The 20,677-nt window shown below is 37.7% G+C and overlaps 1 protein-coding gene across 6 annotated transcripts in view; it reads right to left on the reverse strand.

Annotated features, from left to right (window-relative positions):
- CPED1 (cadherin like and PC-esterase domain containing 1) overlaps positions 1–18,818 on the reverse strand; it is a 280,020-nt gene extending 261,202 nt beyond the window's left edge. For 3 of the 6 annotated variants that reach the window (XR_010023815.1, XM_063098721.1, XM_063098722.1), the window contains exon 1: positions 17,725–18,647. Coding sequence is in view for 5 of the 6 variants with exons in the window: in XM_063098721.1 (XP_062954791.1) it covers positions 17,725–17,973 (249 nt within the window). In the remaining variant the exon portion in view is untranslated. Of the gene's footprint in view, positions 1–17,724; positions 18,648–18,682 lie in introns of those variants that run through there. The other 3 variants (XM_063098718.1, XM_063098719.1, XM_063098717.1) reach the window with 3 other exon arrangements.
- Positions 18,819–20,677: the final 1,859 nt, after the last annotated feature.

A 20,677-nucleotide genomic window follows, 5' to 3' on the forward strand; every position in this document is an offset into this window, starting at 1 on the left:
AATTCTTCCTTTATGGGACAGATTGTATTGCAGAGTAGCTTTGGCTTTCTTCTGTGGCTTCCTGGAAGAGCAAGTTCCCTTCCTGGTGTCCAGTTTATTCTTAAAGCGTCCAGCAGAAGGTCTCAGAGGCCAGGTCTGAAGCAGAAACCATATCTTTTAACAAAGCAGATTGCTTCGGTCTTCTCAGGAAAGCGGGAGGTGAGGACATCTTTAAAATGGAGGAAGACCTGGGTGGGGAGGTTGTTTGGGGAAACCAGAGTTTAAGAACGCTATTGAAAGTACAAAAGAAGAATTCAAGGACTGCCGACCACCACAGGGAGTTCTATATTGTATACACAGAATAAACATATTCATTCATTTATTTGACCTGTTATGTTCCAGGAATTGCATAAACTTGTTTTCTGTCTTGAGCCAACTGTCAGTAATTTTTTTTTTAGTGCTAGACTTCATAGGGTGTGGTAACATTATTACAAATGCTTCGTTGCTTTGTTTAGTGTTTTGTTAAGAATTGTGTTAGGATCATGTGAAAATCATTGGATAAGGAGGCATACTTCGTTTATAATCACAGAAAATGAGCTTCCTTCTAAGATGCCACTAATTTATATTAAAAAGAGGAGACATCTCTAGCTTCTTGAGGTTTTCATATCTGACAGAATATATTTCCACCAATACAGTTTATCTGCCCCCAACAAAACAAGTTTATTTAAAGCAGAAACTTTAACGATTGCTTCTTAAAGGACACATAGTAAGCTTACCTCCTTTTCCCCTAGCCTCATCTACTCTCCCCCAAAAAACTAACTCAGCCCCAAATATACCTGCTTTTAAAATAGCTTATGTAGCTCTAAAATACTAGGATAAATAGGTTTGACTTGTGTGGTAAGAAGTTTCATATGTATTATTATGTTTTCAATCTTCACTCAGGGGAAAAAAAAAGTTCTGGAAGATAATAATAAAGGGAGGAATAAGAGGAACTCATTTAAAATCACTTCTGCCCTTTGAGTGTGTCCAGTAGGGAAGGTTGACTGCTCAATACGAAAGTCAGCTTTCTGGTTGACACTGTGCTCAGGTCAGGTAGTTCCTGCACTATTACAGAAAAGTTAATTTCCTGTTCCATTTCTTTCCTGAAGCATTTGCGCATGTTGGCTAAATTATTGCTAGATTTCTCACTAGGGAAAAACTAGGCTTAGGGCTGAAGCTACTGGAATGCTATTATACTTCCTATTGCTTGTTAAAGAAGCAGTGAAACGTCAAGAGGAAACTCAATTGTGACAGCACAATTTTGGACTCCTGATGGCATTTTGAAACACTACAGCACACTATACTCTCATTTCTTAATGAGAAAAGAAGTATTTTCAGTAATCACATTTATGTTGCATATATGCATTCTTTTCCCAAAAGGCACCAAATACAATGAGAATATTTTAATGATATTCTTTTGAATATGATAATGTTTATTCTCTTGACTTTTACAATCTTATTGTTTTTCAAAGCACTCTCAGCTACAGTGTCTAATTTGATCCCATAGCATCTCTCTGACAGGGATTGCCATCCCTAGGCCCCAGACTAGAGAAATTAAATGCAAAAAAGTCATTTGCCTGGTCACTTAACTCTTCGTCATTGAAACTGGGACTCCCCATTTCAGTCCCACGTGATTTCCCTCTCACCTGTAGTGGGACACAGAAGAATCTGTTTCAGATACGTGAAACTTTAACAAGTTGTTCTGGTGGTTTCCAGAAGTTTACACAATCACCCCGATACCACCCATGTTTTCATATGTCAAAACAAATAAGAAACATCAGGACACTGGAGCAATATTACTGTTTAGGTAAATTCTATTTTATTCCTATAAATTATTTGCTATTGTCAGGTTTTTCTCTTCATCTGACTTTCCCGTCCTGAATTGACCACTTTATCCCAGATCCCTCTTTGGGGTATACTCAAAATATGCTCGTGGCAGCAGATAGCAGCTTCAATTTGTCAAGATCAGCTGTGACGTGTGTTATAAGAAATTGTCTATAAAAAGAATTAAAATATTAACATTTGCGAATAATTTATATTTTATAAATCAGGGAAGAAGTGCTGCATTCCCACTATTTGCAGTCAGACATGCAAATAGAGAGCAGGAGAGGAAGGATCATGCACAACCCTGGAAAGCTGGTGAAACGTTCTTGCATTTGACTGTATCTAGAAGAAAGTAACCGAGGCCTGCTACCATTGGACAAGCAGCACAGCTTTAAATATTTGCCTGTGCAAAGTGTAATGAAGAAAGCACATAGGTGAGGATCAGCAATATGGACTATACACGCATTCTTGAAACAAATGTAATATAACCCATATTGAGTGCTTATTTTTGAGGTCAGAGCTTAAACCCAGCTTCTTAGGGGCAAAAAGGAACAACTTTATGGAACGTTGACTCTGGGCAAACACCACACTTGATGTTTTCAAACACGTGATTATATTCAGTTCTTAGAAATAAGGCTTAGTTAGTTCCATTTTTCAGATAAGAAGGCTGAGGGTTTAGAAATTTAGGTAAAATTTGCCTATGGTCCTATAGTTAGTAAATGATAACCTGGAATTTGAACCAATGTGTTCCACAACATTCCTGTGATCTATTAGACTTCTTATTTAATACACCTACCAGGTTTGAGATTAAAAGCTTTGCTAGAGATAGTTGGGTCTATTCTCATCAGTAATATGCAGAGTTGCAGAGTTTCCCCCTTACCAAGTTGCTCTGATTGGGTTACACTATAAGCAAACTGGTGGAAATTTCTACTGAGAGCCACCAGCTAAGGAATACCGATGCCAATGGTGGTTATATTTCATTGCATGTGTTCAGGCCTATTCTGCCCTTTAAAATCCACGTGTCCTTCTTAATAATTATTTGGGTTCATCTGTTATTTTGGATCATAAATATCCCTAGTGTCCATTAGCAAATTTAATTGAAAGTTGAATAAAACCTTTTGTTAAGATCCTTATACATAGCAAACTCAATTAATCTTTTATTGCTGTATTGCTTTTTTTAACTTCATTCACGATAAGTCAAAATGCTTAGTTTTACATTTTAAACAAGTTTACAAAAAGTATAAAAGTTGATAAAGTATTGTTTAACTTATAAATTTCCATCTTTAGTATAGTTTCTGTCAGAGAACATAAATTCTGTTTTAGAACTTGAATTCAGCCTTTTAGTGACAATGGCTTCCTAGAAAAAATAACCAAAGGAAGCTAAAAGGAAAAACAAAAACAAAACATTCCTTTCACCCCAAAAGGCCACAGATTCCAAGTTGATAACAGGAAGCACTTTTTATAATGTCAGTGTATCTAGTGGTTTCTGTTTCAAAGGTTTATCTTCTATGAGTCTCCAGTTCCATTAGTACAAGAAACAGAATTGCTCAGAGGGAGAAAGCAGCAGAAGCTATGGCTGCTATCCTGAAAACACAAGAGGGAATAATACCCATAAAATGATTAATTCCTCGATACATGGGAAATTTAACATAACTTGTTTAAATATGAACTTCATCAAGACTTCATTAAAATTTATCTAACGTAAGCAAGTTTGAATTTGTTTAAAATTATCTCAACGTGAGCAATTTTTCACCCATATGCATATTTCATTATAAAAATTTAACATAGCTCTAATCAACTACCTCAGAGAAATCCACAGGCATTAAAGGCTCATCAGGCAGCCAAACTAATTCCATAAAAGTCACACACCTCTTAGTATGCTGAAACATCTCCCGAGAGCCTCCTATACATAGACCCCTGTATTTAAATTCTATTAGCATAATTTTAAAATCCATACCTTCAAATTTAATTAATGTATAAAAATGTGTTAAAGGAAAAGCTCAATTTTTAGTAGAATCAAGCTGTTTAAAACATGGAAATTCCTTGGCAGAAAGGTTAGATGATGATGACAAAAAGGACAAGAATAATGGAAAGTGATTAGAAAGGCACGTGGGTTCGGAAAGGTGGTTGTTGTCATTTTTGTTGTTTTTAATATGGTAGATACTTGAGAACGTTTCTAGGATAAGGATCCCAATGAGACAAAGGAATTGAAGATCATAGGAGAGATCAGGGATACTGAGGAAGCAAATTCACTGTAGCAGAATGGCCTGATGATTATAATGAGCCAGAAGTCCAAGAGATGGGACAGGAAGGAGTTCAAGAGCTATTGGCGCAGCAAGAAGTGGAGGGAGGACCTCAGAGTTCAGCAGAGAGAAAAAGAGGGAGAAGACGGAGTTCCTTTCATTTCTCGGCTCCTGCTCTAGAGCTGGCCTTCTCTGACCCTCAAATTCATCATTCATTTACTTATTCATTCATCAACTAGATATTTATTCAGTGCTCACTTTGTTTCAGATAGTGTTTTGGCACTAGGATGTTGTAGTAAACCAATCAAATAAAGTCTTTGATCTTAAGGAGCTTATAGTCTGTTTAGAGAAACAGACAATAAACAAAAACATAGATATATACTTATTCAGGGTCCAAAATCTTAACGTCTTTTCTCCTCTCCCCACCCAACTCACCTCTCCACATCCCCAGCTATAACACGTTGTTAATCTCAGCATCTCAGACTTAGGGGAAAAAAAAGACTCAGCAAAACTGAGAACTGTGCCCACAGATCAGCAGGAGTAACATACCAACCACCTAAGTTTAGTCTTGATTCTAAGGGCTCAATTTACTGCAAAAAGGTGACAGTTTAGAGGCTGGGGGTGGGAGGGGGGGTAAGGAGAGAAACTCAACAAGGCTTTTATCTCAAATACTCCTTACCCCAGGACTTATATTCATTGCAGCAGCTATTTACTACTCGCATACTTCATGAGGGCCAAATGTTAATGTCTACAGAGACTACAGAGATAAGTAAGTCCTAAAAGAAATTAAGTTATAATTATTCTGATAGTCAATATTTATTGAATACTTTTACCTGCCAGACATTTCAAGTGCTTTGTATGATTTATTTCATTTAAGCCTCATGTTAGCCTTGGGATGTAGGTGATAATATATCCATTTTCAGATAAAGAAACTAAACCCTAGATAGGTCAACACATGGTATTAATTTGACTCCAGAGCTCATATGCTTAACATTTTGCCTTTCCAATTTTATTAGTTTCCTAGGGTTGCCATAACAAAGTACCACAAACTCGGTGGCTTAAAACAACAGAAACTTACTGTCTCACAATTCTAGAGGCTAGAAGCCTGAAATCAAGTTGTCAGCAGTGCCATGCTCCCTTTGAAACCTGTACTGGAATCCTTCCTTGCTTCTTCTTAGTGGTTTGCTGTCAATCTTTGGTTTTCTCCGGCATGCGGCTTCTAAACTCCAATCTCTGCCTTTGTCATCAAATGACATTCTTCCTGTGTGTCTCTCTGTCTTCAAACAGCTATCTTCTTATATGAAAAACAGTCATATTGGATTAGGGGCCCACCCCATTCCAGCGTGACCTCATCTTAACCAATTATATCTGTGACAACCCTATTTCCAAATAAGGTCAGGGGTAAGGAGGTCCTTGGGGTAAGGACTCCAACATATCTTTTTTTCTTTTTTTATTGAAACATAATTGTACATATCTGTGGGGTACAACATTGAATATCAATACCTGTGTGAAATATGTGATGCTCAAATCAGGATAATTACTATATTTATCATGACACAATATGATCATTTTTTGTGGCCCTTTGCCAATTTCTCCCCTCATCCCCCATCCCCCTCTCCCACCTCTGGTGGCCTCAATTCCATTTTATCATTTTGAAAGTTCAATGAATTATTGTGATTTTATCTTTCCTCCTTTCTTTCTTTTTATTTATTTGTTTATGTTTTTTACCTACCACTTATGAGTGAGGACATGCAGTATTCTCTTTCTGTGCCTGGCTTATTTCACTGAACATAATTTTCTCTAAGTGCGTCCATGTTGCTGCAAATGACAGAATTTCATTCTTTTTTATTGGCAGAGTAGTATTCCATTGTGTGTATATACCTCATTTTTCTTATCCAGTCATCTGATGATGGACATTTAATTTGGTTCCACCTTTTGGCTATTGTAAATAGAGCTGCAATAAACATGGGAGTGCAGGTATCCCTTTGACATGATGATTTCCAATTGTTAGATTGTATGGCAGTTCTTTCTGTAGTTGTTTGAGAAACCTCCATACAGTGTTCTGTAATGGCTGCCGCACTAATTTACATTTCCAACATTAAACCAACAGTTTAGGAGGGTTCTTGTTTGTCTACATCCTCGTTAGCAGTTGTTATTTTCTGTCTTTTTGATTATGTCTAGTCTAACTGGCAGGAAATGACATCTCAAAGTGGTTGTGATTTGCATTTCCCTGATGATTAGCAACGTTGAGCATTTTCTTATATTTTTGTTGGCCCTTAGTATATCTTCCTTCAAGAAATGTCTGTTTAGCTCCTTTGCCCATTTTTAAATTATATTACTTGTTTTACTGTTTAGTTTTTTGAGTTTCTTGTATATTCTCAATATTAATCCTTGTCAAATGCATAGCTTGAAAATATTTTTTCCCATTCTATAAGTTGTATTTTTTCTCTATTAATTGTTTCTTTTGCAATGAAAACGATTTTTAGTTTGATATAATCCCATTTGGGTTTTTTTTGTTGTTGTTGTTGCCTGTGCTTTTGGGGTCTTATTCATAAAGTCTTCAGCCAGTCCTAATTCCTGAAGTGTTTCCCCTATGTTTTCTTTTAGGAATTTTATAGTTTTAGATCTTATATTTAAGTCTGCAATCAATTTTGAGTTCATTTTGGTATATGGTGAGCAGTACAGGCCTAGTTTCATTCTTCTACATATGGATGTCTTGTTTTCCCAGCACTGTTTATTGAAGAGGCAGTCTTTTACCCAATGTATATTCTTGTTACTTTGTCAAAAATAAGTTAGCTGTAAGTATGTGGGTTGATGTTTTTGTAGTATATTGCTTTCATTGTGTTGAAATATTTTCTTTCTATACCTAATTTGCTGAGTCTGTATCATGAAAGGATGTCGAATTTTGTCTAAAGCTTTTTCTGTGTCTATTGAGTTAATCATCTGGTTTGTATCACACATTTATTGACCTGCATATGTTGAATCATCCTTGTATCCCTGTGATGAATCTCATTGATCATGGTGTATAACTTTTCTGTTGCTTTATTCTGATTGCTATTTTTTTTTTTTTTTTTTTTTTTTTGTCGTTTTTTCGTGACCGGCACTCAGCCAGTGAGTGCACCGGTCAGTCCTATATAGGATCCGAACCCGCGGCGGGAGGGTCGCCGCGCTCCCAGCGCAGCACTCTACCAGGTGCGCCACGGGCTCGGCCCATTCTGATTGCTATTTTGTTGAGGATGTTTGAATCTATATTCATGAGAGATATTGGCTGGTAGTTTTCTATTTTTTTTATTGGTTATGAATATTCATGCTTTACAAAGCTGACCATTACCACTTGTGTCCAAGATATGATGGCCAGATCAATACTAGCAGCATGACCATTAGTAGTTTTCTCTTTTTTGCATATTAGTATGGTTTGGGTATCAGGGTGATGTTGGCCTTATAGAATGAGTTTGGGAGAATGGCCTCTATTTCAATTTTTTTGAATAGTTCGAAGAAAATTGGCATTAATTCCTCTTTAAAAGTTACATAAAATTTAGCAGTAAAGCCATTCAGTCCTGGGCTTTTCTTTGTTGGAAGACTGCTGATTACTGCTTCAATGTCATTGCTTGTTATGGGTCTGTTCAGGTTTTCTATTTCTTCTTGATTCAGTCTTGGGAGTTTGTTGTGTCCAGAAATTTACCTATTTCCTCCAGGTTGTCAAATTTATTGTTGTTTACTTGGTTATAATAGCCTCTAAGGACTTTTTGTATTTCAGTTGTAATGTCTCCTTTTTCATTTCTGATTTTTGTTATTTAGGTCTTCTCTGTTCTTTTTTTTTTTATCAACCTAGCTAATGGTTTGTCTATTTTGTTTATCTTCTCAAACCACTAACCTTTTGTGTCATTAATCTTTTGTATATTTTTGGGGGGTCTCTCTTTCATTCAGTTCTGCTCTGATCTTAAGTATATCTTTCCATCTACTAATTTTGGGATTGGATTCCTCTTGTTTTTCCAATGCTTTGAGGTGTAGTGTTAGGTTGTTTATTTAAAATCTTTTTATTCTTTTGATGTAACCATTTATTGCAATAAATTTCCTTCTTAGTACTGCTTGTGCTGTATCACACAGGTTTTGGTATGATGTGTCCTTATTTTCATTAATTTCAAGAATTCATTTTTATTTCCTGTTTAATTTCTTCTTGGAACCATAGGGCATTCAGGAGCATGTTACTCAATTTCCATGTATTTGTATAGTTTCCAGAGTTTCACTTGTTATTTATTTCTAGTTTTAATCCATTGTAGTCTGAAAAGATACTTAAAATGATTTCGACTTTTTAAAATTTTTTGAGACTTGATTCGTGACCTAACATGTGGTCTATCCTGGAGAATGTTTCATGTGCTAGAGAGAAGAATATATATTTAATAGTTGTTGGATGAAACATTCTGTAGATATCTGCCAAATCCAATTGGTCTAAAGCCTACTTTAAATCCTGTGTTTCTCTGTTGATTTGGTACCGGGATGATCTGTCCAATACTAAGAGCGGGGAGTTCAGGGCCCTGGTTATTATTGGACTGGTTTCTATCTCTTTCTTTAGGTCTAATAGTGCTGGCTTTATATATCAGGGTGCTCCAGTGTTGGGTGCATATATATTTATGATTGTTACACGGTGGATAATCCCTTAATCATTATATATGGCCTTCCTTGTCTCTTTTTATGGTTTTTAGTTTAAAGTCTATTTTGTCTGATATAAGAATAGCTACTCTTGCTCATTTTTGGTTTCCATTTATGTGGTATATCTCTTTTTATCCCTTCACTATTAGTCCGTGTGTGTCTTTACAAGTGAGATGAATCTCTTGAAGACAGCATATATTTGGGTCTAGCTTTTTAATCCAATCAGTCAGTCTCTGTCTTTTGAGTGTGGAGTTTAGTCCATTTACATTTAGGATTGCTATTGAAAGGTATTGTCTTACTCTTGGCATTTTATCAGTTTTCACTTGGATGCTTTAAATATTTTGTTCTGTTCTTCCACTTTTATTGTTTGTCTTACATGTTTGTTAGTTTTTTGAGGTGGTAAGCTTTAGTTTCTTTCTCTGTCTTCTTTTCATTTTTGTTCTACCAGTGGGCTTTGTTCATTTTTGTGTATTCATGGAAGTGATTATCATTTTTCAGATTCTAGATGCAGGACTCCCTTGAGGACTTCTTGCAGGGTTGGTCTTGTGGTGGTGAACTCCTGAAGTTTTTGTTTGGGAAATATGCTATTTCTTCCTCATTTCTGAAGGATAGTCTTGCTAGGTATAGTATTCCTGGCTGGCAATTTTTCTGTTTTAGTATTTTGAATATATCATCTTATTTTCTTCTCACCTGTAGAGTTTCTGTTGAGAAGGCTGCTGTTATTCTGATGGGGGCTCACTTATAGGTGACTTGGTGTTTTTTTTCTTGCTGCTTTTAGTATTCTCTGTCTTTGAGCTTTGCCAGTTTGACTATAATGTGTCTCAGAGAGGATCTTTTTGAATTGAATCTGTTTGAGGATCTTTGAGCCTCCTGGATCTGAATGTCTGTTTCTCTCCCTATACCTGGGAAGTTTTCCATTATTTTTCAATTGACTAGGTTTTCAATGCCTTCTCCTTTTTCCTCCCATCCTAGAACACCCATGATTCAGATGTTTGTACACTTAAGGTTTCTGCTAGCTCTCTTAGATTTTCTTCTTCTTCTTTTTTTTTTTTTGGTCCACTGGTGTTATTTCAAAAAGACCATGTTTGAGATCAGAAATTCTTTCTTCTGCTTGCTCTAAACTGCTGCTTAAGCTCTCTGTTGTGTTTGTTATTTCATTCAATGACTCCTTCAGTTACAGGAGTTCTTCTACATTCTTTTTGAAGGTATTAATCTCTTTGTAAATTTCCTCCTTTATATCTTGTATATTTTTTCTCATTTCATTATGCTGTCTGAGTCTTCTCATATTTCATTGTTTCCTTAAGGTTGTTTCTCAGAATTTCTTTTCAGTCATTTTAAGGGTTTTCTGCTCTATGTGGTCTGTTACTTGGGAATTACTGTATTCCTTTGGTGGTGTTATATTTTCTTATTTTTTCATATTTCTAGTATCGCTATAGTGATGTCTGTTCATCTGGTAGAGGGGTTGTTTCTTGTATCACTCGGGAGTGGATTTTGAGGAGACAGACTTCCTCCTCTTTTTCTAGGTTCCACTGGTGACTCCTTGTATCAATGCATTCAAGTGGGTGATGGGCCACATGAATGGTGGCCATGACTGCTACTGTGTTGGCAAGCTGCCCTTGTGGCAGCAGTGGCTGTGGCACTGACTGCAGTGGACCTCCTCTGTGGAAGTGGTGTTTGCAGCATTCTCCTGCTTTCTGTCAGGCGAGTGAGGGTGCCTGTAACTCCTACCTAGGTCCCTGCAGATGCTCCTGCTTTCTGTCAGGCTAGGGAAACTCCAACATATATTTTTGAGAGGATGCAATCCATAATACCAATGAGTAAAGATAATATATGAGGATAGAATGGAAGTAGTTAGAAAGAGCACAGGTCTCAGTCCAATCCTGTCCTCCCTATCAACTTGATGTGTTACTTTAACAGGATTTTCCTTCTGTGACTTTCATTTTCCTCACTAATAAAAGAAAGAGTTGAGCCTAATGATCTCTAACACATTTCTAGTTCTAGCATTCTAATGTCCCTTCACTTTTGAGCAGTTACAATGAAAAATAAATTTTATTAAGGATGTTTAAGCACCCATTTACTTATGGAGAGAAGAGCTGCCACAATGGAGGAGGTGAAATTTCATAGGTTTCAGAATGCTTTAAGAATAATTGTGACGATTTCTAGAGGCGTTCACTAGGGCAGACTCCCCGCAGGAGACTCCAGACAGAAGTAGAGAGGTTCGCATTTGGAGAATAGGGTTTTTGGGTGGTCTATTGATTACATATAGAGGCAGAGTAGGGGGATGAGACTAGAAAATCATGTTGGGACGTGCTGGTGTATGTGTTTCTACTAAATTTAGCAGGCTCAACATTACAACTACTGAAGACTTTTCAGCAGAGATAATATAGGTGTTGTGCATAGATAGCATAGAATGTGCAGGCAATTGGAGGGGTGACTAGTCTAGGTTATATCAAAACAGTCTTGGTTAGTGGCAATGAGGATACAGCACTGAGATTATAAAAGTAGACTTTAAGATTTTGGAATCTGATTAGCTTTTATCTGGACTCATTTGGGGGACTCGGAAAAAATCCCACTTTATACCAGTCATAAAGGCTTGTGCCAAAATGTTATTTAGTAAATTACTCAGTATAATAAAGTGCTAAATGTGCATCATGAACTCAGAGAGAAATCAGAAGTCAGAGTTAGAAAAGGGATACCACATCTAAAGGCAGTATATAACCACAAAGAGGAAATCTAGGTATGGCCAGAAGCCAAGGAGTTGGAGAACAGACTGGGAGGCAACATACAAGTTGAGTTGAATAGGCAAGAATGCTGTGGCCTTTCCACAATCATGTAAATATGGTTAATGCTACCGAACTGTACACTAAAAATGGTTAAGAGGGTAAATTTTATATTAGGTGTTTTTCACCACAATTTAAAAAATTTCAGAGTATATTTTTAAAGAAAAGAAAGAAACATGAAAAATGTTGTGGCCTTTCTAATTTGGAATTGGCCATGTGGCTCAGTGGCAGGCCTCAGATTTGATAGGGAGCCAGGCCAGATGGCTTTGGTGAGAGACAAAGTGTGGGAAAGAAACAAGAAATATCAGTGATGACCCAAGGTTTAACCTACGCATCCAGGAGAATGGGGATAGGATGGGGCAGGACTCGGTCCTATTCACCTACTCATGGGAGTAGAGAGGTCAAGAGGGGTTATTGATTTGGGCATGAAAATTTTGAGAGAAAATGATTTGAGTTTTTGTATTTTGTGAACTATTCTAGAAAAGATAACCAGAAATTGAGGATGCAGGTAATGAGTGATACGTCCCAAGCTGAAAATTAGTAACAGGCAAAGTTAATACATTCATCAAGGAAAAGAATAAAACAATTAAAGGAACTAAGCTTTGGTATGTCTATCTTTATGACAGAGAGAGAAAATGAACCCTGAAAGGAGACCACAAGTTATTGAGAGAGGTCAGAGAATAACCCTGTTGCATCATGGAATTCAAAAAGGGAGTTTCAAGAAAGAGTTGTTGTCCAACAGTGTAAGAAAGTTTAGGAAAAAAGAATGTGGATTGAAAATAGCCCATTAGTTTCGGTAGTCAGCAGGTCACCGAGAAAGAAGCTTCAGTAGAGAAGACCAAATGCAAAGATAAGGAATGGGTGGGATGTCCAGGGACTGCATGCACAGAGGACCAGCTGCAGTTTCTCTGAAGGGAAGCAGAGAGACAGGGAGAACATTACCTTAGGTAGATTGCCAGGCACGAGAAAGGGTATTGTTGTTTTATCCGTTCTAAGCATGTTTATTGGCCAAAGAAATTGTTTACTGGAAAGGTTTGAAATTGACAATATTACTAGTAATGGAGGGTAACTGTGGAGCCAGTTCCAGAAAAGGTCGAAAAAGGGGGTGTTCGAGAATATATGCGGAAAGTAAGATTTGGCAAAGAAGAGGCATTTTGAAACAGCATCCTAACTGGTCTCCCTACCTTCAGCTCTACTCTGCTCCTGTCCGTTCTGCAGTGGGTGCTTTGGAGTGCTCTAACATATAACTCTTTTCATGCTATTCTTTGCTTAACATCCTTCAGGGATTCTCTGTCACTTTCCAAACAGAATCCAGACTCCTTATCATGTGCACATTTCTAACATCAAGACCCAGGTGAACTTTCTTTCTTATGTATTTGCCTTCCTTCTTCCTTCAGTGCCGCTTAGACACAAAGACACAAAGACACACACACACACACACACACACACACACAAACACACACACACACACACACACACACACACTGCATAATAAATACTTTGAATTGTCCAGTTGTATCAAGCTATGTAATTTCTTTTTTGCATGTGTGGGTTTTTCTACTTGTAATATTTTTTTCTTTCTCTACCCTCCCTAGCTCCTTCTCACCTTTCAAAAAGGAGTCATGTCATTATCAGTTTTCTAGCACTGTTAATTTACTTGTCTGTTGCACAGTGGCTTTTATTTCTATACCTCTAGTATCTCATAAAGAGCCTGGCACATACAAATTGCTCAATAAATATTTACTAAATGAATGAAAAAATGAAAGAAAGAATGAATGAAAAGGATCAGGAGAAGAAAGGGTAAACATGAAGTGAGTTTTATGTTGTTGTTGTTGTTTTTCATTTAAAGAGGAGGCTTCTCAGTGAGATAATTACAAAATTTTTATTTAAAGAAAGGGAGGCCATTTTCCAAGAGTGAGAACACACTTAGACATTTTTGGTGGATTTTTAGGAAGCAAAATTATCACCACTAATGTATCAGTAGTTACTAGATCACCTTGCCTCCACTACCTTTCTGGTGGGCATTCCTCAGGCCACTGTTGTGATCATAAAGCTATGGGCACTGGTTTCACCACCTCTGCCACCGCAGACCTAGGAGCTCTTACTCACAGCACTGTTTGAAAAGGAGGAACCACCTCACCTTTGCACCAGCAGGACACCCACCAAAGTTCTGGCTTCCCCCATGGCTGCCCTCAGAGTGCAACTGACACTGCCCGTAAGTAGCATGGGATAGACTCCAACCAACAAAAGATGGAGAGGAGGCTATCAGGAGATAAATTTCCTGTCCTTCCTGCCCCTTTCCTCCAGTGCCAGTTCTGAGAGGCAGTAGTTGAAGACAGCCCCTCTGGTTTATTCTCTCTCCTTCACCTTTTTTCTTCCCCACTCTTGTATCCGTGTGATTGCATTCTCCAGTGAAGTGTTAGCATGTAAGTGATTGCCTCAGGCTCTGTTTCTAGAAAACCTGGGCTACAAAAGTAATTTTTAAGAAATTTTCAAATGTTAAATATATTATTTACTGTTAGAAATGAATTTGATATGTTTAATGAGAACATTCACTTATTGGCCTTGGGCTGTATTTGGATCTTGGAGAGAGTAGATGTCACATATAATAGTCTCTGAAAGAGAAGGAAGAGTCAAGAAGACATGGAAAATGAATAGTCAAGCAACAGTAAAAAAAAAAATAGTAGTTCTCATTGTGGAGCCATCAACAGGAGATAATCAGAAACACATGGCCATGGTGAGTATAAATGTATTCCCCAAAGAGCAAAGTTTCCATTAAAGGAGCACATTCTAAGGAGATTTTCCTCCATTGTGCCTGCTTATAATTTAATGTGCTTCCTGTGTTATGAAATGTTAAAGTGTTAATTCCATGAAAATAGATAAATCTACTGAGTGACCTACTTCAGTGAAGACAACACAACTATGTTTATATACTAAATCAAAATAATTTTAAGACTTGGCAGATTATCAGACAACATTCAAACAACTAAAGTTGGGAGAAAACCCAGAAGAAATGACAAAAGTACATCTGCTTAGCAAGGCCCTTTGGAACATTCAAATGGAAAAATGAATTAAAATTTGGCCAGAAAGAGGGAGAGTACTTCCTCACTATGGAAAGTTGGCATATACTATACCATGATCTCAATCAGTACTGAAAACAGCTTTAGACATGAACCAGATCCCAATTGTAAAGGTGTATAGACAAAGTTACCCACCTTTAAATATTTGCTACTACAGAACTCTCTGTTACTTGGCTGATAAAACACAGGTCTTTTGGAAACAACTGCAACCAAAAAGACTGGGAAATACTTACCGCTTACTCATCAATGAACGAAAACTCTGATTTGATAAATACTCAGTGAGTATACTTTGGTTTCTGAATGTTTATCCTTGCAGACACTATGACATTCCCTGAAACAGTTCTTTTAACAATTGGAGTCTTTAAGGTTTTTTCATTTTAGGTTTATAAATTCAGAATCAATTTACACTTTCTGATGGGCAGTTAGTTTAATATTTAAATTCACTGGTTGTTAATTATTTTTAGTGGGTTTTAGCATGTATTTACTTCTGAATATCGAACAGAAATCACTAATTTTTTTCCAGAGATCTGCACATACACATACATACAATTTTTTGCATAAAGTTTGGGGGGTTTATAATCATTTTATAGATCCAAATAGACTCTGGAATCCATGAACCATAGTTCAAAACCAGCTGTTTTAAGTAACTTTAAAGAACACTTATAGCAAAGATGAATGGATTCAACTAAGGGAAAGCTCTAATAACACAAATATTTTCGTTTGCCAATAAAAGTATAAAAAATCCAAAATTTTTAGATAGAAAAAATGCTACTTCTATAAAATACCTAAAAGCTAATCTAAGTCTTTATGAAACCTACATAGCATCTCATCTCATTAATTTTTTTTTTTTTAATGAACTCCTTAAGTAACTGTTTTTGAGAATGGGCTATACTGTATGTTGAAGTAAATTTCTTACTTCAATTTATCTATCTGAAAGAATATGTAATCATTTAAAACTGGATTATTATTAGATTCCTTTTTGGAACATATATTACAAGTAGAATTAATTGTATCCGGTTTTAGCTAATGTCTACATGATACTTTCTTCCTAGCTTTCTTCCCATCTCAAATAAAAATTGGCTCTAAACCAGTGGCTGCCACAGATTAAAAATGGAGGTACATAGCTAATGTTTGGGATTCAGTTTTCATATTCAGCTTTCCAGACTATAATTGTGAATTTAGAATCTTGCTTATGGTTAAAATATTTAAGACTATGCATCATTTGGTAACTAAAATCATCATGTGTCTGGCATTTTTGGTGAAGAAAATTACAGAGTAAATATTTTACACTGGCAGCCAATAAGTTTCTGATGGTTTATAAGTAACAGGAGATTGAAAGTTGAAATGGAACTTTCTATGACAGTTGACAAACAACAGTTAATACATGCCTAACTACCAACAAAGCAGGAATCGCATACAGGCAAGTAGAGGAGTAAGAAAAGCTGTAAGTTAATGAATAAAATCTTTTTGTCCAACGTTCTAAGTAAAAGTTGTAGGCACTTAAAAGCAATACTATCTCAACTATTTTTAAAGAAATTGTATTTATCAATATTAAAAACTAACAAGTGACTGCACAAGTCATAATTTACCTCCATCATAAATTCGATGTATTGAAAGAAAGAAAAAATGCAAATAAAAATTAATGCTAATATGAGTGAACAAAAAATACATATATTTTAATTACTTTATAGCATCTAAAAATTGACTCACACTTTCAGTTGAAGTTTCTTCTAAAAGTGTTTCCAGTCATACTATCTGCTATTCTTTGCTGAAAGATATTTCTCGGCCAAGATGTATCTTAACATTATTGATAACAAATGAAGTCACTTATTTAAAAGTTTTCAAAGTTTCTTTGTTTTAATCTAATATTATTTTTATTTCGATAAGTTCTTATAGTTGTGGTGTCAACAATTATTATGAGAGCTTTGATTTTACTTTTGTTTAGAGCATCAGTCTTACAGTAGGATCCTAGCAGATGGATTTCTACCTTTCTGTGACAGCACCTTATCATAATGCTGGCCACGTGGCCTACCTAAACATCTTTCAGTGTCAGTCATCTTATCCATGAAGTAATGACAATCATACCTACTATACTTATCTCACAGTGTTATGATTCTGAAATGAAATAAATAAAAGAGTTTTTTAAACAAGATGGTGGTGGCACTGGAGGTGTTGGTAATAATGGTAGCCGTAGTGCTGGTTTTTAAAAGAAAATTCTCTGAACAATAACAAGAATTATAAGATCTACCTAAATCTATTGTAGATAAAAGATACTACTCATAAATTCGCAAATTATCTTACTATGGTACTACTTGCTGTAGCATAGAATTCAGTGACTTTGTCACCATGATTTTTTTGTCTGTAGTTTTTTTTTCCTTTTTCTTTTTCTTTCTTACAGTACGGTTTTAAAGGTCATCATTTTACCAACAGGCATAAACAGAGTGGTATATTAAAATAGAAATTCAGTGTGTTTTTTGTATTTTGTGTTTTTTTTCAACACTTGACAAGATTAGTGAAGTTAACCTGAATAGGATCAGTATGGAATAGTCTCTATTTCCTTAATTCTATAAACAATAAAACACAGTGTGTCAATTGTTTTGAAGAAACGTATTACACTATTCTTTTAAGTGCTTCAGAAATAAATATTTGCTTTAGAAATATGATCGCCAATAAATAATCAACTCAGTTTTAAAATGGAATTTTGGAGTATCATTGGATCTGGAATGGTCTAAGCACTCATACTGACTGCCTTGAGGAAAAGGACACAATGTTTATCAAATTTTTGAATCTTGGATGTTTCTGAACAGTAAATCCTCAAATCGTTTAGATTCCTAATATTTAAAAAAAAAAATCACATCAGTCCCCATTCCTCCAAACTGTCTATTTAATTCTGCTGAAATGAAGTGAAATGCTAACAGATAAAATAATGGCCAAAACTTTCCAGAAGTAAATATAAGAGGTTGCAGCTTATGTAATGTGTTTCCCTGTCATCAGGTCACTCTGGGCTGTTTATACTCTGGATCCCTTTCAGACCTCATGAAAGTTAATTTTAGTTTTACAGAAACGACAGAGAGAGGCATATTGCTGTCTTTGCAGAAATGGTTTCAGTTAAGCTTAGGAGAATCTTACCTTTCTGATTTCCTGTGCATTACTGGAGAGAAGAAAGCACTGTCTGTCCAGGGAAAATCCTTTCTTGCATCCACTTGCCTGGGTTTCAGTGGGTGTGGGGCCGGCAGTCCCAGGGACATTAGCTGTGAGCTTCCTCGTCCCTCGGAGTGTCAGGGTCTGGTAGAAGAGACAGATTGCCACCACCAAGCCCACCAAGAAGGGCCGGGGGCAAAATCGCCGACGACAAAGGGACACTGGGCGACAGAACATGACCAGCTCAGCTTCACTTGGCCCCTGTCCACGTTGACAGAAAAGTCATAGCAGCTATATTTTTTTGTCAGCATGAAAAACACAAATCCGTCTTCTTTTTCCACGACTTCAGTCAAGTTTGCTCCATCTCCGTTTGAGAACTTTCCGAAGGGTCCTGCCAAAGAATCATAGGTCCCAAAAGTCTGAGGCGGTTAATAAGAGCCCTTCCATGGATGACAGCAAACAGTGGCTGACCTGGGTTAAAAAAAAGACATCAAAATAATAATAGATGTAACGCATAACCTGAGAGTACCCCAGGCTGCCAAACTGTTGCTTCCGGCAATACCTTATTTTCACAACATCCTTAAACTCACAGAAAAGGAGTCCCGACTCTGCCTCAGCGTATAGGAAAAGGGAAAGCAGCAGCAGAGTAAACCTGGAGTCTGCAGAGCGCAGTGGGTAGAGCCGAGAGCGCCTGCTGCACAGCTGGGCGCGGGCCAGGTGGCCTTAGCGGTGCCTCATTTTTCGCCCGATTTTAAAGCAGTCCTGCTTTCGGCCTTTTATGCTTCTGAACTGCTTCCCTTCGTTCAGTGTTAAATGGCCACTTTGCTGTAAGCATTCACGGCTTTTAACATAAAAGGGGAACAAGCGGTTTGAATGGACATGATATGTCAGGGTTTTGCTTGTATTTGTTTCATTCCGTTTCAAGTTCAAAGTTCTGTGTACTTACTCAGTTTTTATCCTTGCAGCCAGAAAAAAAAGTTTCCATGATCCCCTAATGGGCTGCCGATCAAAACCACTCAGAAGAAAACACGCAGCCGTGTGACTCCAGTTCACCTCACACACACGGACACGCACGCACGCGCCTGCTGCACACCCGGCCGGGAGCCCGGGGACCTCGGCCACCCAGCCGGGCCCAGCGGGGCGGAGCCAAAGCGCGGGGCTCCTCCGGCCCTCGGGGGCAGCACGAGCCACGCCGTCAGCTCTGGATCGGAAACGGGGGGCTTCCACACACGGCAAACAGCCGTGCTCATTTCCCCTGAAGTGGGGCTGCCGACCAGACAGGCAGAATTTAGAAACATAGTTGATATCTGGTCCCCTGGGGAGTTTCTTTTTCCTAACACAGCATTGGAAAAACAAGTAGCCCTTAGTCAATTGATGGCAAAGGTCGAGGGTGATTCTAAAGCAGACTCCAGAAGTGAATGGAGGGGTTCTTCACTCGAGGGAATTGGGGTTTACTCTTAGGAGGATAAGAGGGTGAAAGCACCGTCTGGACCTCAGATCAGGAAACCCTGCTGTACGCACCATGATAACTCGAAGTCGTCTCTCTGCTTTAGGACCGAACTCAAATCACAGTTATTATTACTCCATTCCTGGACTCATGGCTGTGTCTTCCAAAGGCTATTCGCCTGACACTTTGCTCTTAAAGTAAGTAGATTGTTGCAGGTGATGGGGAAAACTTTTGTCCAGCAGAAAGGGGCAGACAGCGGGCTTTGTCCAGAATTCAGCTCAACTTAATTCTATACGGATGGTCACAAGGACACTGCTAGTAGTGCAATTCTGCAAACTCCGTCCACTTTTGCTGGGTCAGCCGAGGGAGCGTTAAGGAGAAAGGAAATCCGTCTTGCGCATGTTGCTCTCTCTCCCAGTCCTTGCTTTGCGAAGTCTGGGTACCAAGGACTGGCTTAGACTCATAGCAGACATTCTTCAAAGGCTACAACCTAACTTGTTTCTAAGTCAAAGTCGTTCTTGTGGACCGAGATTCTCCAGCGAGGCCACACCCCTAGAGTGAGCCCATCCCATAGCCCGCTACTGTCAGTAGCTTACATTTTGTGAGACGGAGCGCCCCCTAGGGGTGCCCAGCTGTTGTAGATTCAGAGAAATGGGCATCTGGAGTTCTTGCTTGTAAGAAACTATTTTAGATTTATCCCAAGTCCTTGCATGCATCCCTTCTAGTGAGTCTAATATTATTTGATTTATAGATTCAGAGTCCTCAATCCCATGACAAATGAACAAGTAGTGAAAAATGAAGCAGCTCTTGACTTTTAGAAGCCAAGAGAGTTTTAAGAGGAAATGGCTAAACAATACTGTTGCTGGGCATAAAATTTTAGTGAATGCTATGTGATTGGAGAGATAATAGGAATTACTGTATCTGTAAATTGGAATGGTTCCTGTGCTGATGAAACCCAGGGTGTGACAAAGATGTTTACTGGGTGAGAAGGAATAGGCAGGCAGTTCTATTTACATAACAAGTCTGGAAAAACCAGGAGTTTGAGAAATCTAAAAGGTCATTTTTATGCATTAAATTGTTGACTACAAGAGAAAGAGTACTTAGCTGCTAAAATAAAAGTGCCTTTGGGTTGGGAGAAGTGAAAGACAACAGCATTGAAAATTTTAGGAAGATGCTATAGCTGGACTTCAAATAATAGGAATCAGGAAGAAGGTGGAAAATTAGCGTTTCAGAAACAATTGAGGAACCCAATTCTCTATCTTAACCACTGAATCCGAAGGAGTGGGAAAAGACAGCAGATAAAGGGATATTAGTAGGAGATAGAAAAGTGAGTGAGAAGGTGCAAAGAAGAGGTGGGAAAAAGATACAGCAGGAATTATCAACAAATAGACTAAGGGGATCCACAGACAACATCTGATTGTAGAGTTAAGCCTGTGTAGATCCGAATCACAGCACTGCCTCTTATCAGCTGTTCTCAAACAAAAGACTTAAGTC

The sequence above is a fragment of the Cynocephalus volans genome, chromosome 6, assembly GCF_027409185.1.
Source record: "Cynocephalus volans isolate mCynVol1 chromosome 6, mCynVol1.pri, whole genome shotgun sequence".
Classification (NCBI taxonomy): Eukaryota; Metazoa; Chordata; class Mammalia; order Dermoptera; family Cynocephalidae; genus Cynocephalus; species Cynocephalus volans.